The sequence below is a fragment of the Typopeltis vanoorti genome, chromosome 4, assembly GCF_054136105.1.
Source record: "Typopeltis vanoorti isolate ZY-2024b chromosome 4, IOZ_Tvanoo_1.0, whole genome shotgun sequence".
Classification (NCBI taxonomy): domain Eukaryota; kingdom Metazoa; phylum Arthropoda; class Arachnida; order Uropygi; family Thelyphonidae; genus Typopeltis; species Typopeltis vanoorti.
Genome location: NC_143552.1, coordinates 46,377,936 through 46,399,550, shown reverse-complemented (window position 1 = coordinate 46,399,550; position 21,615 = coordinate 46,377,936). Strand labels below are relative to the sequence as shown.

The window sequence follows — 21,615 nt, the reverse complement described above, 5'->3', positions numbered from 1 at the left end:
AGCATGGATTTGCTAAAGGGAGGTCATGTTTTAGTAATCTACTTACTTATTACAATAAAGTGAATACTTCCTTGGACAGAAGAGAAGGATACACAGTAATATACTTGGATTTTGCAGAGGCTTTTGATAGAGTACCTCATGATAAGTTGACAGTTAAACTAGAGCAGATGGGGTTGGATATCAGATTAGTGCATTGGATTGGAGACTGGCTATCTGACAGGTATCAACAAGTTGTGTATGGGGGGGGGAGCGATATCCAGAAAAAGGAAAGTCACTAGTGGAGTGCCTCAGCGGTCTGTTTTAGGACCATTACTGTTTAACTTGTATATTAATGATATTGGTGAAGATTTCGATGGAGATATTCAGTTGTTTGCAGATGATGCAAAGTTGGGATGAACCATGAAGAGTAGTGAAGATTTTGTTGTTTATTATTTTAACGGTATAATAGAACACAGAAACTAAGTAAATAATTAATTTATTGACTTGATGCTGATATTTCGCTGGTATTATAACCAGCATCTTCAGAGCACAAAAACACTGTTTGTCACAATACGCGAGACTAAAACAACATGGTGTACTTAACCAAAATTGTAGCAGCAACACAAAGACTAGAGTCCTGATTTTGGCGCCCTCTATCTGAAAAAAAAAAAAAAAAAAAAAAAAAACGCTATCATATATTACTAGAGTCCTAGAAAAGTGCTAGTTTTTTCTTAATATGACTGTCTCCCAGATCTTCGGCAAGTTAATACAGCCATATTTGTTGAGATTTGGAGTGTGTTTTAGGGCTTCTGTCGCCTCTAAGAACAATCTCTCTGATTTATATGGGTTTCTGTGTAGTACTTTTGTGTTTTTCCAGTTGATCCTGTGTGCAGGGGTATCCAGAGCATGGTCTGCTAGGCCCGACTTCCCATAATGATATTTCCGGACGTATCGTTTATGTTCGCTGATGCGGATATTCACAGTTCTTCCTGTTTGACCGTAGTAGGCTTGATTGCATGAGCAGGGTACTTGGTAGACTCCTGGATGTGATAAAGGAGGAATGCTGTCCTTGGGTGAGCGGATGAGGGTGGCTAATTTGCTACATGGTCTGAATGTGGTGCGTAGTTTATGTTTATTGAGGATTCTTGAGATCTTTTCGGATGTGCCTTTAATGTAGGGGATGGTGACTGTTTTGTTGTAGTTCTCTGTGGTAGATGGTGGGAGGGGTTTCTTAGGAGTGTTTAGTATTTTGTTTATTTTTTGTGGATTGTAGCCGTTGGCCAAGAAGGTGTGGCGTAAGTGAGTCAGTTCAGCAGTCAGAGCCTTGTCATTTGAACAGATTGCTCTCGCTCTATGGGTTAGCGTTTTTAATATGCCATATTGTTGAGAAGGATGATGGTGTGATTGTTTGTGTAAGTATCTGCCTGTATGTGTGGGTTTTCTGAAAACTGAAAATGATAAGGAACCATCTGGGAGACGTGTGATGAGTGTATCCAGGAAGGGCAGACAGTTGTTGGCTTCCAGTTCCATAGTAAAGTGGATTTTTGGATGTTGGCTATTTAAATGTGCTAAGAATGTTTTCAATGTCTCAGGGCCATGTGGCCAAATAGCAAGCACATCATCAACATAGCGTAGCCAAAGTGTTGGTTTGAGAGTGGCTGTATTGATTGCTTGTTTTTCCAGGTGTTCTATGTAAAAGTTGGCTAGGGGGGGAGAAAGGGGGGAGCCCATGGCTGTCCCATCAATTTGTTTGTATATTTTCCCTTTCCATGTGAAATATCCTGCATGTATTGTGAATTTGAATAGTTCAAATATATCAGGGGGGAAGTGTGACTTCAGTAGATTGAGGGTTTCTATTAGTGGTACATTTGTGAATAGTGAAGTGATGTCAAAGCTTACTATTAAGTCTGAGCTTTTTAGGGTGAGGTGTTGTAAGATGCTTTTTAGGTGTGCTGAATTTTTGATAAAGGAGGGAGAATTGTTAGTGAGAGTGGCTAGTAGCTTCGCTAAATGTCTAGCCAGTTTGTATGTGGGACTATTTATACTGTCCACAATTGGGCGTAGGGGTGTGCCTGGTTTGTGAATTTTTGGTGATCCATAGATCCTCGGTGTTTTAACATGGAAAGGTTTGAGTTTGTTAACTGTGTCTTTGGGCCAGGAAGTGACTTTTTTTAATAATTTTCGTGCCTTATTCTTTTGTGTGTTGGTAGGATTGCGATCTATAATTTTGTATGTTGACTGATCTTGTAATAGTGTGTGCATTTTTTCAATCACACCATCATCCTTCTCAACAATATGGCATATTAAAAACGCTAACCCATAGAGCGAGAGCAATCTGTTCAAATGACAAGGCTCTGACTGCTGAACTGACTCACTTACGCCACACCTTCTTGGCCAACGGCTACAATCCACAAAAAATAAACAAAATACTAAACACTCCTAAGAAACCCCTCCCACCATCTACCACAGAGAACTACAACAAAACAGTCACCATCCCCTACATTAAAGGCACATCCGAAAAGATCTCAAGAATCCTCAATAAACATAAACTACGCACCACATTCAGACCATGTAGCAAATTAGCCACCCTCATCCGCTCACCCAAGGACAGTATTCCTCCTTTATCACATCCAGGAGTCTACCAAGTACCCTGCTCATGCAATCAAGCCTACTACGGTCAAACAGGAAGAACTGTGAATATCCGCATCAGCGAACATAAACGATACGTCCGGAAATATCATTATGGGAAGTCGGGCCTAGCAGACCATGCTCTGGATACCCCTGCACACAGGATCAACTGGAAAAACACAAAAGTACTACACAGAAACCCATATAAATCAGAGAGATTGTTCTTAGAGGCGACAGAAGCCCTAAAACACACTCCAAATCTCAACAAATATGGCTGTATTAACTTGCCGAAGATCTGGGAGACAGTCATATTAAGAAAAAACTAGCACTTTTCTAGGACTCTAGTAATATATGATAGCGTTTTTTTTTTTTTTTTTTTTTTTTTTTTTTTCAGATAGAGGGCGCCAAAATCAGGACTCTAGTCTTTATGTTGCTGCTACAATTTTGGTTAAGTACACCATGTTGTTTTAGTCTCGCGTATTGTGACAAACAGTGTTTTTGTGCTCTGAAGATGCTGGTTATAATACCAGCGAAATATCAGCATCAAGTCAATAAATTAATTATTTACTTAGTTTCTGTGTTCTATTATACCGTTAAAATAATAAACAACATGTTCGACGAACACATAAGTCTGTCCACATGAGTAGTGAAGATGTTGTGGCCTTACAAGAAGACTTGAATAAATTGAGTGATTGGGCATGGAAATGGGGATGCGAGTTCAATGTTGCAAAATGTAAGGTTTAAAATTTGGAAAACAAAGATGGGATGCAGAATTTATACTTGGTGAGAATATATTGTTGCAGGTGGAGGAAATAAGAGATCTGGGGTGATAGTGGAGTGGAAGTGTGGAGGACAATGATGTGTAGAAGTAGGGAGATTCTTGTTCCATTGTATAAGGCTTTAATTAGGCCACACATGGATTATTGTGCCCAGATTTGGTCACCTGGTTTTCAGAAGGATGAAGAGATGTTGGAAAGGGTCCAAAGGCGACTGACTAAGATAGTTTTTGACCTCTGGAATGTCGAGTATGAGGAAAGATTGAGAAGATGTAATTTGCAGAGTCTGGTGGACAGGAGGAAGAGGGGAGATATGATAGAGACCTACAAGTTGGTAAGAGGTTGTTATAGGATTAATGCTGGAGAAGTTTTACATAAAATAGTGGGAGATAGGGGGAGAACCAGAGGTCATCCCTAGAAACTGTATAAAGAGGTTGTGAGTAGGGGAGTGAAAAGCAGGTTTTTTTTGTGCAGAGTTGTGAATGATTGGAATGCATTGCCTGAGAATGTGGTGTCTGCAAGGAGTTTGAGTGTGTTTAAGACACAATATGATGAGCTGTGTGTGTGATAAAAGGACCGCCCAGGTGAGTCTTTGACTCCATGAGGTCTTGGGGTAATAATAATAATAATAATGTTAGTTGCAAAAATCAGGTGATTGAGGCATTATAAAAACCCGACATATACTAAAATCTACTTGAAAATTATGATGTGGCAATTAGATAAGATAGTAGTAGTCAATAATATTCAAGAAACATGCAGTTATAGTATAACAAGAGGAGGGGTAAAAAATTCATCAGAATCACTAGAAGGTCAAATCACAGATGAGTGAAACAAGGATTCACTGTACCGATATATAAAAAAATTATTATTATCATCATCACACCTCCATTTAGTCTAGGACTCATAGTGGGAGCTCCCTTGTAATGCACATAACTCATCATACTGTACTTTAAATACATTCAAATTCTCTACAGACACCACACAAGTAGACAATATATTCCAATCATTCTGCAAGCAGAAAAGCTTCATCTCACTCTTTTGCTCACACTTTCCTTTTATAGCTTCCAGGAATGACCTAATTGGAAACAACTGAATATAAAAATTAGAATTTCCCAATTAAGTGTCTCAAGCAAGATTTATGCAAGCATATCTGAGAAAAACACAAAGAATAAATGTTGTATTGTTGGATAAACTCAATAAAGAACAAACTAAGTTTATATCAGATAGTGGATATGATGACTAGATTTTTACTTTAAGACTATTTAAATTTTATGGATCCTTTAAGATATATTAATTATTGTATTCCAGGTATCTCTATGAAGTCAAAAAGTTCATCATGGGAGACACCACATTAACAATTATTTACACAATACCTATACATAAGGAAACGACTAAAACAAGAAATAACAATAATAGACAAAATCCCAAAAAGAAGACTGCAATGGTTTGGCCATGTGACCAGAATGGGAACAGAAAGACTACCATCTAAAGCCCCGAATACAATGATGGAAGGTGAAAGATCCAAAGGATGGCCCAGAATTAGATGGATAGACAAAATAAAAGAGGACCTGAAAACCAAATCATAACAAGCGACACCAAACTGGACAGAATTGTTCGGACTCTCCCAAGACAGACAGAAGTGGAAAGAGTTCATTCGGCCTCATCATCATAACATAGATGATGGAAAAGAGAAGAAGAAGAAGACACAAGGCCTATCATTCATTGTTAGGGCACTCACAGATACCGCTGGGAATCCATTTCACTCATTCACCACTCTCTCCTCAGCACAACCTTGCTAACCACACTCTTATACAACTTCCAGAGGTATGATTTAGCGCTTCCGTAGCACAATTGGAAGAATGATGGTACATTGCGCCCTTCGATTAGAAAAGGCCTAAGTTCGATTCCCATCATGACGGGAGGAATCTTTATATGGACTTTTTCAATTGAAGGTGAGTTAGCCGATCTCATACGGAGGTAGCAGGTTTTTTCTCCCAGAAAGAGTCTAAATTAAATTCTGTTGTTCAATCTTGGGATGGACCTGAAAGAAGATGTTCACTTGTTTGCTAATGATGTAAAGATAGGCAGGGCAATTAGAGAAGTTAGTGATATGTAATGCTTATAGAATAATTTGAATAATCTAGAAAGGTGGATAAATGATAATGGCTCTCAATTTCGTGTTAGTAAACGTCAAGTTATGCACTTTGACATGATGAGATTTCGACAGCATATTATATTGGTGGGATTATGTCGCAAGAAATTGATGAAGCTTGAGATACTAGAGTAAGGCAGATATGCAACTGAAATTCAAAAGTCATATTGCAAAAACAACTTCAACTGAAATGTTGAAATGGACATTGACATGTAAGGATAAAGAAGTAATTTTGCCTCTTTACAATGCCTTGATATATCCACACCTTGGCTATTGTCTGCAGATTTAGTCTCTGGATTCAGAGGGGATAAAGAAACTATGCAAAAGATGCAAAGAATGGAAATGAAGATGATATCAGGATTATGGAATGTAGATCACAAGGACAGATTGAGAGTATGTAGACCACAGACATTGGTAAAAAAGAGAAAGAGGAGTGATATGAGACAGGTCTTTAAACTTATGAATGGGTGTTACAACATCTGATGAAAATTTTCATTAAATTATACTTTCCTTTAGTGTTATCAGAACACAGTGATCAGAATTCATTTTAGGCAAATGATGGACTCTATAACCATGTTATAAATAACTATTTTAATTTCCCGAAATTTCAACCTTCATATTAAGGTCATAATCTGGAACATACACATATATACAGAGACAAGCTGAATTACATTTCACACAGTATGCTAAAGAGACAATTTGATCAATGGTTATTCTACTGGCATGACCTCTAGTGAAAATAGCGAACATTTATTTATTTATTTTATTATTATTATTTTTTTTAATATTCTATTTTGGAGGTGTGGCAGCAACTTCCACCATTTAATGGTCCCTAAACCTAACATTATATATTACTGCTTGAAATAGTGCAAGTTCTATGGTTAAATTTCTTGAGCTTATGGGATGAAAAACTCAAGTTTCTGGGAGGCAAAAATCAATTGCCCATGACTGCAATTAAACTAACTCAGGAACTGGTTAAAAAAAGTTCCTTTAGTCAGTGGCTGGAATCAAACTTAGAACAGTCTTTCCTTGTGTCGCCTAGACTAAGGATCAAAAGCTTTTCCACATGGCTACATAAGTTTATCCTAACCACAGAGAGCAATGTAATTGTCCCTTAGGAACAATGCTATTCTAGAGAAAATTCAGTATAACCAAACTACTATAGCAGTGTTCTCGTAATCTCTATGAGTTCTCGATAGTAAGCATTAGTTGTGAATAATTCTAATGTGTGTGTGCTCCCTGTTCCCTTGCTTGGGAGATCAGCCTGAATAACTTTACTAGGCACAGTCTGGAGACCCTGTTGTAATAAACTAAACAATACTTATAAATTATATGCTTATATCATTAAGATGCTAAAGGTGGCAACAGTTAACATAAAAATGAATTATTTCATTTTTTTTGTAACAAAAATAACTTGCTTATCTGGAAAAAAAAAAAAAAAAGTAAAATAAAATAAAAATAAATTGCAAAACCAAAATAATAATAAAAAAAAAATCTATTTCTTGACAAACGAAATCCATTGAAACTAATAGATGAAACAGTTAATTGTCCAGTAACACACCATTAAAATCCATTTGAAGAATGAAAAAAAAAAAAAAAAATTAAAAACCTAAGACTATTTCACTTACTGGTCCATCTATCATACCGTTTCCTTTATGATTTTCCAAGCCATCCTCTAGCTTTCCATCTGCATAAGGCCCACAGCGTGGATGCCATATAGCACCACCTATATAAGCAAAGTTACACATTAACTTTCTCTAGATAAAAATGATGAAGCAATAGAAAATGAAATATTTGTTTTTATTTTCTGATCAAATAACCATAATAAACACTCATGCTTGGATAAAACTGCTAAGTTATTATTATTATTTGTGACACTTCCAAGGAGATCCGTAGACTCATCGTGGAAGGACACCTACAACTCTCCGTCTTCACCACTACACCGAACCTCTACTACCAATCATCTATATCAACGCCATGGCCCCACAAGGGGGGGAGGGCTTACCAGGGCTCAGACCTGGGGATCTGTAATTAGGGGGCCCCGTCATGTCGGGTCAGCTAGTTAAGTGAGACTAACAAAAGACAAAAAGAAACTTTATAAAATATGAATGAATATGTGCCGAGAGGGACTACTAGCTTTTGCAATAATTTCCAATCCATTATCCATCTTTTCAGACTTATGGTTACTCTTCTGATCTTCCCATTCGAAAGGATTTACTTTAGTTTTCAGTTTTCATTTGCCTGTTTCACTTTCTATGCTGACGTCGCACCAACATTACCAGCACACTACCCTACTAGTGCCTACGGTACATATGCTATGGATGCTGAGAGAATTTTATTTTATTTGTAAAAGAGAAAGCTTTATTTGATAGTTTTAGTTGGTTAAGTTGATCTAAAGAAATTGAAAATTTTCTACAAAATTCTTTATTTGAGAATAATTTGTCTTATTTGAATTAAAATTTTGCTAGTTAGTAAGTAAACAAAAATATAAAACTTTTTTAATTATGATTTTTTTGTATGAAACAAACTTAATTATTATTTCTTTTCAGATCATACAAATTTGAGATATTAAAAATATTTAAATTGCTCTCAAGCAAGCAAAGACGTTCTAGTTAAAATAAATAAAATCCTAATGTCTGATTCAAAGTACAAACATAAGTCCGGAGTTCAGAAGAGGAAACTTAAATCCGAGAGAGAATCGAAAGCATCAAGAGGTCGTCAATTCATAACCAAATTTTTCAAATCTGAAAACGAAAAGAACATAGTTCCCAGTACTGATCCTAGTGAAGGTGGTGATAATGTTTGTGACATTGAAATCCAAATAGAATATCAGTGTCAAATCGAAACTCATAAGGCAGTCGAAAGTCAAGCGACTGTTACATGTGAACCTCTTGCAACTGAAAAACCTGCAGAAGGAGTGACTATGGAAGAATATGATACAGTTGATGCTTCAGTTGCAGGCCCTGTTGAAAAATCTGATATAAAATATGATGACCCTAGTACTTGGTCCAGAGTAATCTCAAACATGTGGCAAGAGACAGTATGAACTATCAGCTTTCAAGAATGCCAAAAGATTTATAAGGAATTGCCAAGAGATCTTAACAGTAGGAAATTTCAAGATTCTTTGCTCTATACAAAAACGAAAGATGAAAGAACAAGAGAAGATTTTCCAAGAGAATGGTTAATATGGGATGTATCGAAAGAAAACTCTTTATAGTCTACCATGTCGTATTTTTTTCGACTCTAATAACAAAAACTTAAGCGGTTTAGCCCAAGAAGGATTTTTGCCTAGAAATAAACCTTGGAAAAAAGTTGCATCATATGTTGCCTCTTCACGAAAATAGTGCTGAACACAGAGCACAATATCTGGCTTGGAAATCCTTTTTGCAGTCAACGAAAGGACATGGAATTGATAAAGACTTACAACTACAAATTCAATATGAAACAAATAAGTGGAGAGCACTTCTGCAATGGATTGTAGATGTAACGTTGTTGGTAGTTTTTTAAATAAATATTACTTTTGTGTTATCATTTAAACTAATTGATCCTAAACCCTGTAGACTGTATAGTAATGCGTTCCTTAACCTGAGTGACAGGTGGGGGGGGCTGCTTCAGGTTGTGGGGGGCCATGATCAACACCATCTACCGCCCACCACAACTAGTATTTTGTGTCTGTAATTTGCATGTGTTCTGAAGGGCTGATTTGTCTGCATGCAGGATGAAAAACCCAAGTTTCTGGGAGAAACAACCCTTTTACCTCCGTATGAGATCGGCTAATGCACCTTCGATTGAAAAAGTCCATATAAAGATATTCCTCCTGTCACGATGAGAATTGAATTTAGGCCTTTTCTAATCGAAGGGCGCAATGTACTGTCGTTCTTCCAATTGCACTACAGAAGCAATTATAATAATAACATTCACAAACCTGGTCATAATCTAAGTATGCATTCAAGAAATGGTTTTAGTTCAAGAGTTTACTTATTTATCAGTATTAATCATATAAACCATAGTTAGTTTTTTAATTAACTAGAAGCAAGAAATTAAGTTAAGATACATACTTCAATTTATAGCATTAAATTTATTTATTAATCAATTTGAACTTACAAATGTTTTGATTTGAATAAGTAATGTTAGATGCCATCATCACATGATGTTTTATTACTATTATTTTATTTATTTATTTATTTATTATTATGATCTTCCAATATGCAGACGGTACAGCTATAGTATTCATCCATAATAATGCAAACATAGCCCAAACATGCAACATGACATAAATCTGCTCACCGACTGGTACACCAAAAATTCCATACACCTAAACTCTTGATTATAATTATATTGAAATCCCCTCAGTCAACCAGTTGATAATAAATATATACATATATATGTATATATTTATTATCAACCACCCAACATACAAAACATACAGAACAGTAAAACCATTACCACCACTCAGGTTGAAACAATATGATACCGTGGAATTTAGCAAAACAAATTCCGGAGAATAACTAGCAATTTTATGTTCTGCAATGTCAGAACATAAAATACCAACAACAAAACACTTATGTCATTATGCAACTATGCTAAAATATTACTTCGTGGCCAAATGCAGGACAGCCAGAAATACATACTGCACCACAAGACCTGAGACAATTAATTATAATCACTAAGGAAGGGTTACTTTAAGCTTCTACATATCAGATATAATAAATAAACTACTTTTTCAATACAGAAACCTTACATACTACAGTAGGCTGAAAAAAGGTCCTAAGGATATACTCTGAAGAGAAATAAATACCCTACACACCTTACAGACTTAATGAAATGCAATATATTAGTTCAGGATTTTCAGCTCAGTGATGTGTCATGGTATTCCTAATTATCGCATGAATACATGTGCATGCATGCTCATGCACGTTTGTGTGAATGAATTTCTTATCCTATAGCTGTGATAAATATTAGATCGATGAAGTGTCAGTCTACTTCCAGTGCAGCAATCAAACCAATAAACAATAAATAATCGGTGTCATTCTCAAATAAGCATAATAAAATTTTTCGAGGATGAAATCTGAAATATCACACCTCAGGTGGTAATGACATAAAGTGGAAAAAAATCCATTTATTACAATTACAGCATATAAATCACAATTTGTAAATATATATAATTTATTGTTATTTATACGGTAAAAATGTAAGTTTATTTACAACTGCAACTGCAAATTACTAATTTCAGTTACTATTATTAATCTTAATTTTTTTCTCTCTCTCTTGCTATATATATATATATATATATATATATGTGTGTGTGTGTGTGTGTGTGTGTGTGTGTATAGAAAACCAAGTATATAATTTCTTGGTATCTTTAATATATATATATATATATATATATCAATATAAAATAAGCCTTTTTTGTCAAGTTATTTGAAACGTTTTGAAACTTAGGGATTACCCTGAGTGTCGAGTCTTCAAAATTCAAGGAGAACCGTCCTACCAGTCTGGAACTCGGGGGGGGGGATAGGTGCAGGTGGTCCCCTTTCGAGTTTTTAAAATTCGTGTCATCAGAATTCAAGGAAAACTGGCCTACCAGTCCGGAACTTGGGGGGGGGGGAGCCGTAGGCGTCGGGGGGACCCCTAGTGTGTGTGTGTGTGTGTGTGTGTGTGTGTGTGTGTGTGTGTGTGTGTGTGTATACGAGGGTGGTCTGAAAAGTTCTCGGCCTCAACCATAATAGATGGCCGAGGCAACACTATTGGCAAGAATTTGTTTTCTAAGTTGGTACATCTGCCATAAGCATCCATGTGAAATTGCAAGTCATTCTATCAAGTAGCTTGTTCTATACAGCTGCCTGAAGCAAAAGTAATTTATTAAAATGTCTGTATCTAGAGTTTCCAGGCAGGAATTCCTTCCTGCCTGTTCTCGGGAATTTTTTTCATTTTCCGGTTCCCAAATTCCGAGAAAATTTGGTCGGGAAATCGGGAAATTTTTAATAAATTATTTTTTATTAAATCATAAATCTTTTTTAATTTTTTTAATAGATTGCCGTCACAATGAGTAAAGAGTATAAAGAATGTTGGGAATATTTTAGAAAAGATAAAGATAATGAATCAGCTCGATGCCAGATATTCTCCAAAACTTTGCAATGCAAAGCATCATCAACCAGCGGTCTACATAGGCACCTAGTTTACATTCATGGAATGAAAAGGAAAAAACAGTCTGAACTGAATAATGATAAGCCAATGCCTTCATCTTCTAAGAGACAAACGACAATTTTACATTATGTCAAGGGACTGGATTTAGAAGAAACCGTAAGCAAATTAGCAACCTTGGATGGGATATCAGTCAACACCATCAAAAAAAGTGAGTTTATTAAGGAAAGTTTCACAAGCAAAAGAATGCAATTGCCAAGAAGTCCATCTTCAGTTATGACACTAATACATAATTATTATAGTAAAGTGAAATAACTGTACATCCAGAAATTGGAAGTATTCAAATGTGATAATAAAAAACTGAGTATTTGAATAGATGAATGGACCAGTTGCAAGAATCGTAGATACATGAACGTTCACGTATACTGTAATGAGACCTCTATGAACCTTGGTTTAATGAGAATACAAGGGAACTGTCTGGCGGAAAAAGTGTTATCCTTGCTTCAGGAAAGATTAGAAAACTTTCAGTTAAAACTTGAAAGTGATGCGGTTGCAATTACAAGTGACGGTGCAGCTGTCATGGAAAAATTCGGAAAATTATCACCGACTATTCAACAGTACTGTTACAACCATGCGCTACATCTAGCTGTAACAAAAGTATTTTATGTTAAAAAGTTGAAAGGTGAAGCATCAGTGACTTGTAGCAGTGATAGTGAATTCAATACAGATTCTGAATACGATAAAGATGATAACAGTGATTCTGAGTTAGATGGTGTGGCCCGAGCTGATCAGTATGATTTGCGAGGTGATCTATCTTTGGCAATTAGCAGCGTACGAAGAATTATGAAAATATTTACATATTCTCCAGTAAAAAATTCTCTTTTGCAGAAAGAAATAACCAAGAGTGAAAAGAGAGAACTAGAAGTCATTTTGGACTGTAAAACACGCTGGAGCACACTGGAGAGAATGATAGAAAGATTTTTAAAGATCGTAAATCCAATTAAGATTGTTTTACGAGAGCTGAAACTCGATCACTTATGGAAAGAAGACTATTATGAAATATTGAGAGGTATGTTGAATTGCTTACAACCTGTAGGATTAGCAATTGAAGTCTTAAGCAATAGAGAAGCTAATATTCTCACAAGTGAAGGAATTTTTAAGTTCCTGTTCAGTAATTTAGAAAAACAGAATTCTTCAATGAGCCAAATGCTTTTAAAGGAAATAAAATTTGAATTGGTTAAACGTAGAAATAGAGATCTTGTGTCTCTCACAAAGTACTTGAGCAACGTTAGTTGTTTATGTGAGATGAAAGAGGATGAATTTTTTTGCCTTGTCAAGCAAGAATGCAATTGCACGATTGGCAAAGTCATTAATGAAAATACTTTTTAAAGGAACATTTACAGCAGCAGAAGTTCCAATAAAAGAAATAAAGGATGTCCTTACAAAGAGTTCTGACATTAAATCAGAATCTGATCTGAAGAGTGAACTGACTAAAGCAACATCAATTTCGACATCAAAGCCTAGCCCTATGCATGCAGACAAAATATTTGCTTCTCTAAGGAAGGAAATGAGCTTATATGAAGCAACGCATTCTCTCACTCCCAACTTGAAGATGTTTTCAGACACGCTCTTAACAATTTGACCAACATTTACGGAAAATGAAAGAAATTTTTACATCAAGTATATTTGTTACAAAGCAAAGATCACGATGCTCTTTATGTTTTTTCAAGTTTCATTTTAAAAATGACAAAAACTGTTTGAAGTATTTTTTTAATTTTCAAATGAATAATATTTGCATTTGTTTTCTATTAATGTTTAATTTAATAAATAAAATATTTAAATGAGATTGGGAATGTTAATACATTGTGTGATATATGTAAAAACTCATGAACTTCGAATGAATTTCTTTTGCCGTTAAACCTTCTTTTACAAAGAATTTTATAACCGCACGATACTCAGTTTTATCCATTTCAATGGATACAGATAGTGTTTCCAAATTCCAAATATACTATAAGGTTTGGTTAAATAAAGTTTGCATTAATTACATTGTTTATATTTTGAGAAAACCTGAAATATAACAGAAACCTAGCCAAAATGATACAGTAGTGACCCCTGTTTAGCGCTCAGGGCAACAGATGCACTAATCATGAAATTCCAGTCGTCCTCCATTTAGGATATTTCATTTACTCATTTTTTGATTCGAACTTTTACATATAGGAGTGTCTCGAAACCTCTGAAAGACTGCACCGGAGCCACGAACCCCGGTTGCCCCACTTTCTCTATGGCTGTTCTGTTTATTAACATTTACTGTTATAGCCATTATTACAGATGATCAACAAAAATTAAATAAAAAGATTATTTCGGGAATTCTCAGGAAATACGATTTCCAGTTCTCGATTCCCGAAGGTTCAAAAATGGCAGGAATTTGGAAACACTATCTGTATCCATTGAAATGGATAAAATTGAGTATCGTGCGGTTATAAAATTCTTTGTAAAAGAAGGTTTAACACCTAAAGAAATTCATTCGAAGTTCATAAACATTTATGGGAACACTTCTCCTTCATTTTCGACAATTAAGAAATGGCCTGCTGAGTTTAAACGTAGCCGTACCAGCGTGAAGACGATCCACATGAAGGACGTCCAAAAAGTGCAACAACACCAGAAATCATTAATCAAGTGCCCAATATGATATTGGATGACTGGCGAGTCAAAGTGCATGAAATTGCTGAAACTATAGGCATTTGAAAAGAACGTGTAGGATATATTTTGCATGAAGAATTGCAAATGAAAAAGCTTCGTGCAAGATGGGTCCCGCACTTGCTCACAGCAGATCAAAAAAGTACTCGCATGAAAATCTCTGAACAGTGCTTGGAGCATTTTAACAAGAATAAAACTGATTTTGTGCATCGATTTATTACTATGGATGAGACGTGGATTCACCATTACGCTACAGAATCCAAATAGCAGTTTAAATAGTGGACAGAAGCCGGTTGTTCAGTGTCGAAGAAGACAAAGTCGGTTCCATTGGCAGGAAAGGTCATAGCATCGGTGTTTTGGGATGCTAAAAGGCATTTTGTTTATTATCTTGAAAAGGGTAAAACGATAATTATTATTATCATTAGGTGACACCTCCAGGGAGACCAAAGACTCATCGAGGGAGGGAAGGCACCTACTCTACAACTCTCTGTCTCCACCACTCATTCATCAACTACAATTAACCGCATCTATACCCACACCATCTACCGCCTACTACTACCACCACCATTTCCACAGACTATCACAAACATCCATGCTCAAGGCGGGATTGGAACCCACAGCCTTTTGGCTGGGGAGTGGATACGCTAACCACTCGCCCAAACCGGCCGTCGGGGAATATTATTCCGATCTTTCAACCAGAGTAGACAAAAAAATTTGTGAGAAAAGACCCAGTTTACAGAAGAATAAAATCATCTTTCATCAAGACAATGCACCTGCCCACAAAGGTGTTTTGGCAATGGTAAAATTAACGGATCTGCATTGTGAATTGTTGGAACATGCACCCTGTTCCTCGGATTTGGCTCCCTCTGATTTCTATCTCTTCCCAAAACTAAAATTCTTCCTCGCTGGCCAGTGTTTTTTTTTTGAATCAGGAGGTGACTGCAGCTGTAGGGGGTATTTTGCAGATGAGAATCACTACAGGGATGGGATAATGGTAATGGGGCATAACTGGTATAAATGTCAATACAAAATTAATAACGGAAAAAACTCATGTACAAAGATTATTTAATAGTATAATTTTCACCAGTGTGTCACAGGCATCTTCAGTACATTAAGCTCAAATTAAACAATAACTGATAATTCCAAAATTCCAAAAAGCGCCACCTAAGTAGCTGTTGTAAGATAACTAAAAAGGTCAATAACTTTTCTAAAAAAATAAAAAATAAAAATAAATTTTAAAAAAAATCAATATAATAAAAAGTAGGAAAGATTAGCTGATTTGTAAAGTACTATCTCCAATAAAGGGGATAGACGTAAGCTGTTGGATCTGTTTGAGTTAGGAGAATGAAGTAGAGTTTCACATGTTTCTTTATAAAGGCGAAAATTATACTATTAAATAATCTTTGTATGTGAGTTTTTTCCGTTATTAATTTTGTATCAATATGACTACTCACGGTATACCACTTTTAAAACTTATGGTATAAATGTATTAGTCTTAGGAGAGATTATGCTGAAAAAATAATAATTTTCAAATTATAAATTTGTTTTTGTATTTGTTAGGCCAAGAACTTTTCAAACCACCCTTGTATATACATTAGTTATTCATTACTAAATAAATACACGGTATATAAGCAAAAAAAAGTATTATTAAATTTTTTTATTGAAATCTAATGTACAAAATGAACCACATATGTAGCACTCAGTGCTGAACTTTGAACAATAATATGTTGGAATGCCATTCAAGATAATTACTGTATATATGTAAATATTTTAAAAATTAATAAAAAAAAAACATTATTATTATTATCCCAAGATCCCCATGGAGTCAAATACTCATAGAGGTCCCTCAGTCACACACAGCTCATCATCAATTGATGATTTAAATGCTTTAAATATATTCACATTCTCTGCAGACAACACACTCTCAGGCAATGCATTCCCATCATTCATCATTCTTACTCAATGATGAATTTTCATTCATCATTGAGTGAGAATTATTTAATTCTCACTCAATTTATTAATTTATAAATTAATATTTAACTTAATAAATCACTTAATTTATTAAGTTAAATATTATTTAATATTTAACTCAATAAAAAACTTCTCACTCCTTTGCTCACACTCTCCTTATACAGCTTCCAGGGATGAACCTCTTCTATGAAAAACCTCTTCAACATTAATGTTATAACAACTCCTTACCAACTTGTATGCATCTATCATATCACCTCTCATCCTCCTCCTATTCATTAGACAATGCAAACTGCATCTTCTCAACATTCCAGAGACCAGAAACTACATTAGTTAATTGCCTCTGGACCTTTTTCAATATCTCTTCATTCTTTTGGAAACCAGGCAAGCAAATAAGTGCACCTTCCATATGTGGCTTAATCAAGCCCTTATACAATGGAACCAGAATCTCCTTACTTTTATAAGTCAGTGTCCTCTGCATCATTGCCAGAATTTGTCATGCTGTTCTCACAATTTTGGTAATATATCCTCTAAATTTTAGATCCCTATCCACCATCATCCCAGATCTCTTATTTCCTCCACCTCTTCCAATATTATTATTATCTGAGCCCTCAGGAGAATCAAGGACTCATCAAGGGAGCTATAAATCACTCAAACCAGCTATCATACCTTCCCTTATATTCATGCACACTAGATGCACTCACTACTCCTAAGGGCAAATTAGTCCACTCATTCACTGCTCTCTGGGAGAAAAACCTAGAAAAACCTTTCTTGACTGTGAACAAACTTAACTTCCATGGATACCCCAGTGTTCTCTCTCCACCTTCCATATAACAAAAAACTTCATTAGTTGATATCCTCTAACACCCATTCAAAGATTATAGACATCTATCATATCATCCCTCTTCTTCCTGTTAACCAGAGTCTGCAATCCACATACTCGCAATCTGTCCTCATAATCTAAATCCCATAATCCAGATATAATCTTTGTAACTCTTCTTTGCACCCTTTCCACAGCTTCTTTATCCCCTTGGAACCCAGCAGACCAAATCAGCAAACAATAATGCAGATGTGGTCTTATCAAAGCCTTATAAAGAGGCAAAATGACTATCCTTATATGTCAATGTTCACTTCAACATCACAATTATCCTCTGAGTTGTATTTGCAACTTCTGCTATGTGACCTTTGAACTTCAAATTCCTATCCATCGATATGTCAAGATCCCTTGTCTCTTCAGTTTCTTGTAGCATAACCCTGCTTATATAATATGCCACTGGAACTTTAATCATGCCAAAGTGCATAACTTTACACTTATTAACATTAAACTGACAGCCATTTTCATTTGCCCAAATTTCCAGTCTATTCAAATCATTTTGTAATTGCTAAATATCAGTAGCATCCCTGATTGTCCTGCCTATCTTTGCATCATCGGCAAACAATTGCACATCTGATGTTAGATCCTACCTGATGTCATTAATGTATAGATTGAACAATAATGGCCCAAGGACTGAACCCAGAGGTACACCACTGGTCACCTTAAATATGGCAGATTCACACAGTGAATCTGCCAGTGAATATGCATTCAGTTTATCCAACTCGGCCATAACACTGTTATGAAATATGAGCAAATTGCTAAAACATGACCTTCCTTTAGTAAACCTATGCTGTTTCTTGCAGAGTATAGCATGTTTGTCTACCCATTTCTGTATGCAAGTTCTTACCAACTTCTCTAAAAATCTTCACTACCACGGTAGTTAAAAACACATCAGTTTTTACACCACCCTTGTACAATGGAGCTATCATACACTCCTTCCAATTCTGTGGTATCATTCCTGAACTGAAACTCGAGTTATACAAACACATGAAAGGCATAGCCAATTTGGCTGAACATTACTTTAGCAAACGGGCCAATATTCCATCTGTCCCTATAGATAAATTCTTATCCAGGTTATGCAACAGCTCTTCAACCTCATTTTTATGAACCTCTAACTCTTCATCCAATGTGTAGCAGTAGCACTGTGCACCATGTTACATACACCTGATTGATATGTCTTAGCAAAGTGAGCACTCATTAAATGAACAATCTCATTAGCTTCCGACATTCGAATACCATCTGCATTCAATAAAAAAGTTATTCTTCCACGTTCATTCTTTCTTTTTCTTGCAGCATAACGATAAAATTCTTTTGGATTGTCTTTAGCTTGCATGGCCAATTTCTTTTCATACTCCGATTTAGCTTTCTTCACAATACTCGTTACTTTTCTAGTCTGAGCTATATATATTTCATAACTCCTCTCACTCTTTTTCTCATAATATTCTTTCCACATCTTCTTCTTCTTGTGGATCTCTTGCTTAATAAGGGTGCATCCATTTCACTCTCAACCTATTTATTCTTCAAACACTAGGGATACATTCAGATACTGCTTCATTTAAGCACTTCTGCAAAGATTCCCATGCACTGCTGACATTTTTCCATTGAATAACTGATATCATGTCACCAAAGATAGTATTCTCCTTAGTTGATCATAATTTCCAGCTTTGTAATTCAGCATGTAACCTGTTTTAATTGGAGCATCAATACAAGTAGATACTTCCCAAGAAAGAACAGCATGATGACCATCACCAATTGGCAGTAATATAGCCATATTCTTGACAGAGATCCCTTCTGACGCTATGAGCAAATTCAATACTCTTTGGCCTTGAGTTCCTTCTTTCACATGCTGCTTGAGAAAGTTGTCTTGCAACATTTTGATAAATTCCTCTTCTTTCTTATCATGAGATTTTTCTTCTACTCATGAATGTCTGGAAAATTAAAGTCACCCATAATGATCATTCATTTGGTACCATTCATGCAAACTGGCAAATGCATTTCTTCATCTCCTGCAACTGAGCCACCAAGTCTGTAGCAACACTCCACCATATATTTCATTCTGTTAACCTCCACTTCACACCAGATAGACTCAAACTCAATGCTAAATGGGGCATTGTTACCATCATAGTTTTCTGCCCTAACTGGACTTAAGTCATTTGATATCATTAGTAGCACTCCTGTTATCTCTTCTGTCATTCCTAAAAATAGTATACCCATTCACTCGATCCAACTTACCATATTTGATTCTGACAGCCAGGTTTCACTAATGCCTGGCTGTCGTTGGTGAATGTGATGTGGCCGAAGAGCTCAACAATCTTAGGTCACATCGCATTCAATCAAGCAACGAAACTCAACCCATTTGTTTCTAATGCTCCTGGCATTTGTTTATAGACATAATAAATTACCACCTAGCCTATTCTTATAATAAGATATGCAACCTATTTGGTCTTGTTCAAGAATTTTCTCTTTTCGCTTCCCATACATACTTAAAAGGTCCACACCAAAAACATATTTTTCCACCCTTTCGCCATATACATAACCATGTTTGAAGACATTCATATCTTTATCATGTTTACATACCATAGCTGAACTTTCACACACATTTTTCCCATTCCTTCCTTGATGATCTAGTTTCCCTGACTCTCTGCATTAGGTCTCATACCAAGAAGTAATTTATCCAGGCTTTTGATGCCAAATGAATTCAAGTGGCAGGCCATCCTTCTTATACAAGTCTTTTCTGCCATCAAACACACTCCACACACATCTAAAAACTCGCATCCATTTCTTCTTTCTATATCCTCATGAAATGTATACTCTGAATCCCTTCTTTGTTTTCCAACACTGAACTGGTAAACCCACTTTTGTGCCTATTCAAGTTCGCTTATAAAGCTACAACATCTATCTGCTCTACTCCTTATAGTTCTTCCCAACTTCGCATTATTTTCAAAACACTGAATATCCCCATTCAAATATTCCCCAATATCATTAACATTAACATACAAGTTAAACAGCAATGGCTCTAAATTTTAAAAGGTTTTAATTTTTAAAAGGAGTGACTATATGAAATAAATCAATATATATATATAAAATAGTAATTTATTAATATTGCTATTAAAGATGCTCATTATTATTGATGTTATTGTTTAGAGGACAAAACACACACACACATCCTTGGATAATAATTAACCGACTTAATCGAATGTCAAATTATAAGGCCATTATTTTGCCTTGATTACCAGTGTACACAGGCACACCAGTAGGAAGACAAACAAAAACTAAGTATAAAGGAGAGATCCAAAAGTCCTAGCTGGCAACCTCTTATGGATGTAGTGATGGGTTCTTGCTTCTTCTTCTGCTGAAAGCTTCAAGATGTCTCCTGTATTTTTAAGTAAGATGAGGTAGACATATTATTCAAATTTGAAGAATGTTAAATATGTGGAGTGGATTCCAAGAATAGTCTTTTGGATTTGCTTCTGTATACAGGGCAGCTTTTTTTCATTGGATCTAATGATCCATGTCAATAGTGTGGTCTGCTACTCCAGAACAAATATATTGTAGATAATGAATATAACTCTTATTTCATTTGGTTGGATGTTAGCTGTTCTAACAAGCAGATGATGACTGGATGGTAGCTGCTAAAATCTTTAGCCATTCAAGTTAAAAGCTGATTAATAAATGTGATAGCTAATTAAGATTATTTATTTCTCCTCATATGTCAAGTTACGGAAACATTTTCATTGAGAAGTGCGATATTTTTAGTATTGGATGATTTTAATCTTTAAAACACAAATATTACTTTTATATCATGAAGGTATCAAGTAGATTTTTTTGCTTGGAATATATCCATAAAAGCTTCAGCATCATTTCTTTTCCTCTCAAAATGAGAAGGCTGTATAATCATCTTCAAATCAAAATAATCCAAAAAAGCATGAAATACTGCTACTATTGTGTTCGTGGAGATATATCTAAAATCTTCTTAAGAGTTCAGTTCAGCAGTGTTGCTGCTTCTGAACTGAATTCAAAAATGTTACTAACACACTCTACCTAATTCAATGGATTATTATTACTGCACAGGAACCTCAAAGGAGTCTGAAGACTCATTCTCTGAGACTCACGCTATCCACTCAATATCTATTGTAACCATACTCTTACTTAATTTCCAGGGATAACCCCTTGTTCTGTCTCTTCCCAATGCTAAAATATTTTCTCTGTATCAATTCAATAAAACCTGTTTTGTAACTTATGTTTTGATCATATCTCCTCTTTTCTGCCTATGAACCAACTTTTGCAACTCATAAATCCTCGATTAATTGTCATGTGGAGCATTGAATAGACCACACACCATCTGGGTCACTCACCTCTGGATAGTGGAGACTACCCTTATTCCCTGTACTGTGGAT

At 35.6% G+C, this 21,615-nt stretch overlaps 1 protein-coding gene across 1 annotated transcript in view; it reads right to left on the bottom strand.

Annotated features, from left to right (window-relative positions):
* Positions 1-21,615, bottom strand: part of LOC150107279 (actin-binding LIM protein 2-like) — a 508,439-nt gene that overhangs the window by 200,005 nt on the left and 286,819 nt on the right. Inside the window, exon 8 of the mRNA XM_090391129.1 lies at positions 7,164-7,261. Coding sequence (XP_090247255.1) covers positions 7,164-7,261 — 98 coding nt within the window. The remainder of the gene's footprint in view (positions 1-7,163; positions 7,262-21,615) is intronic.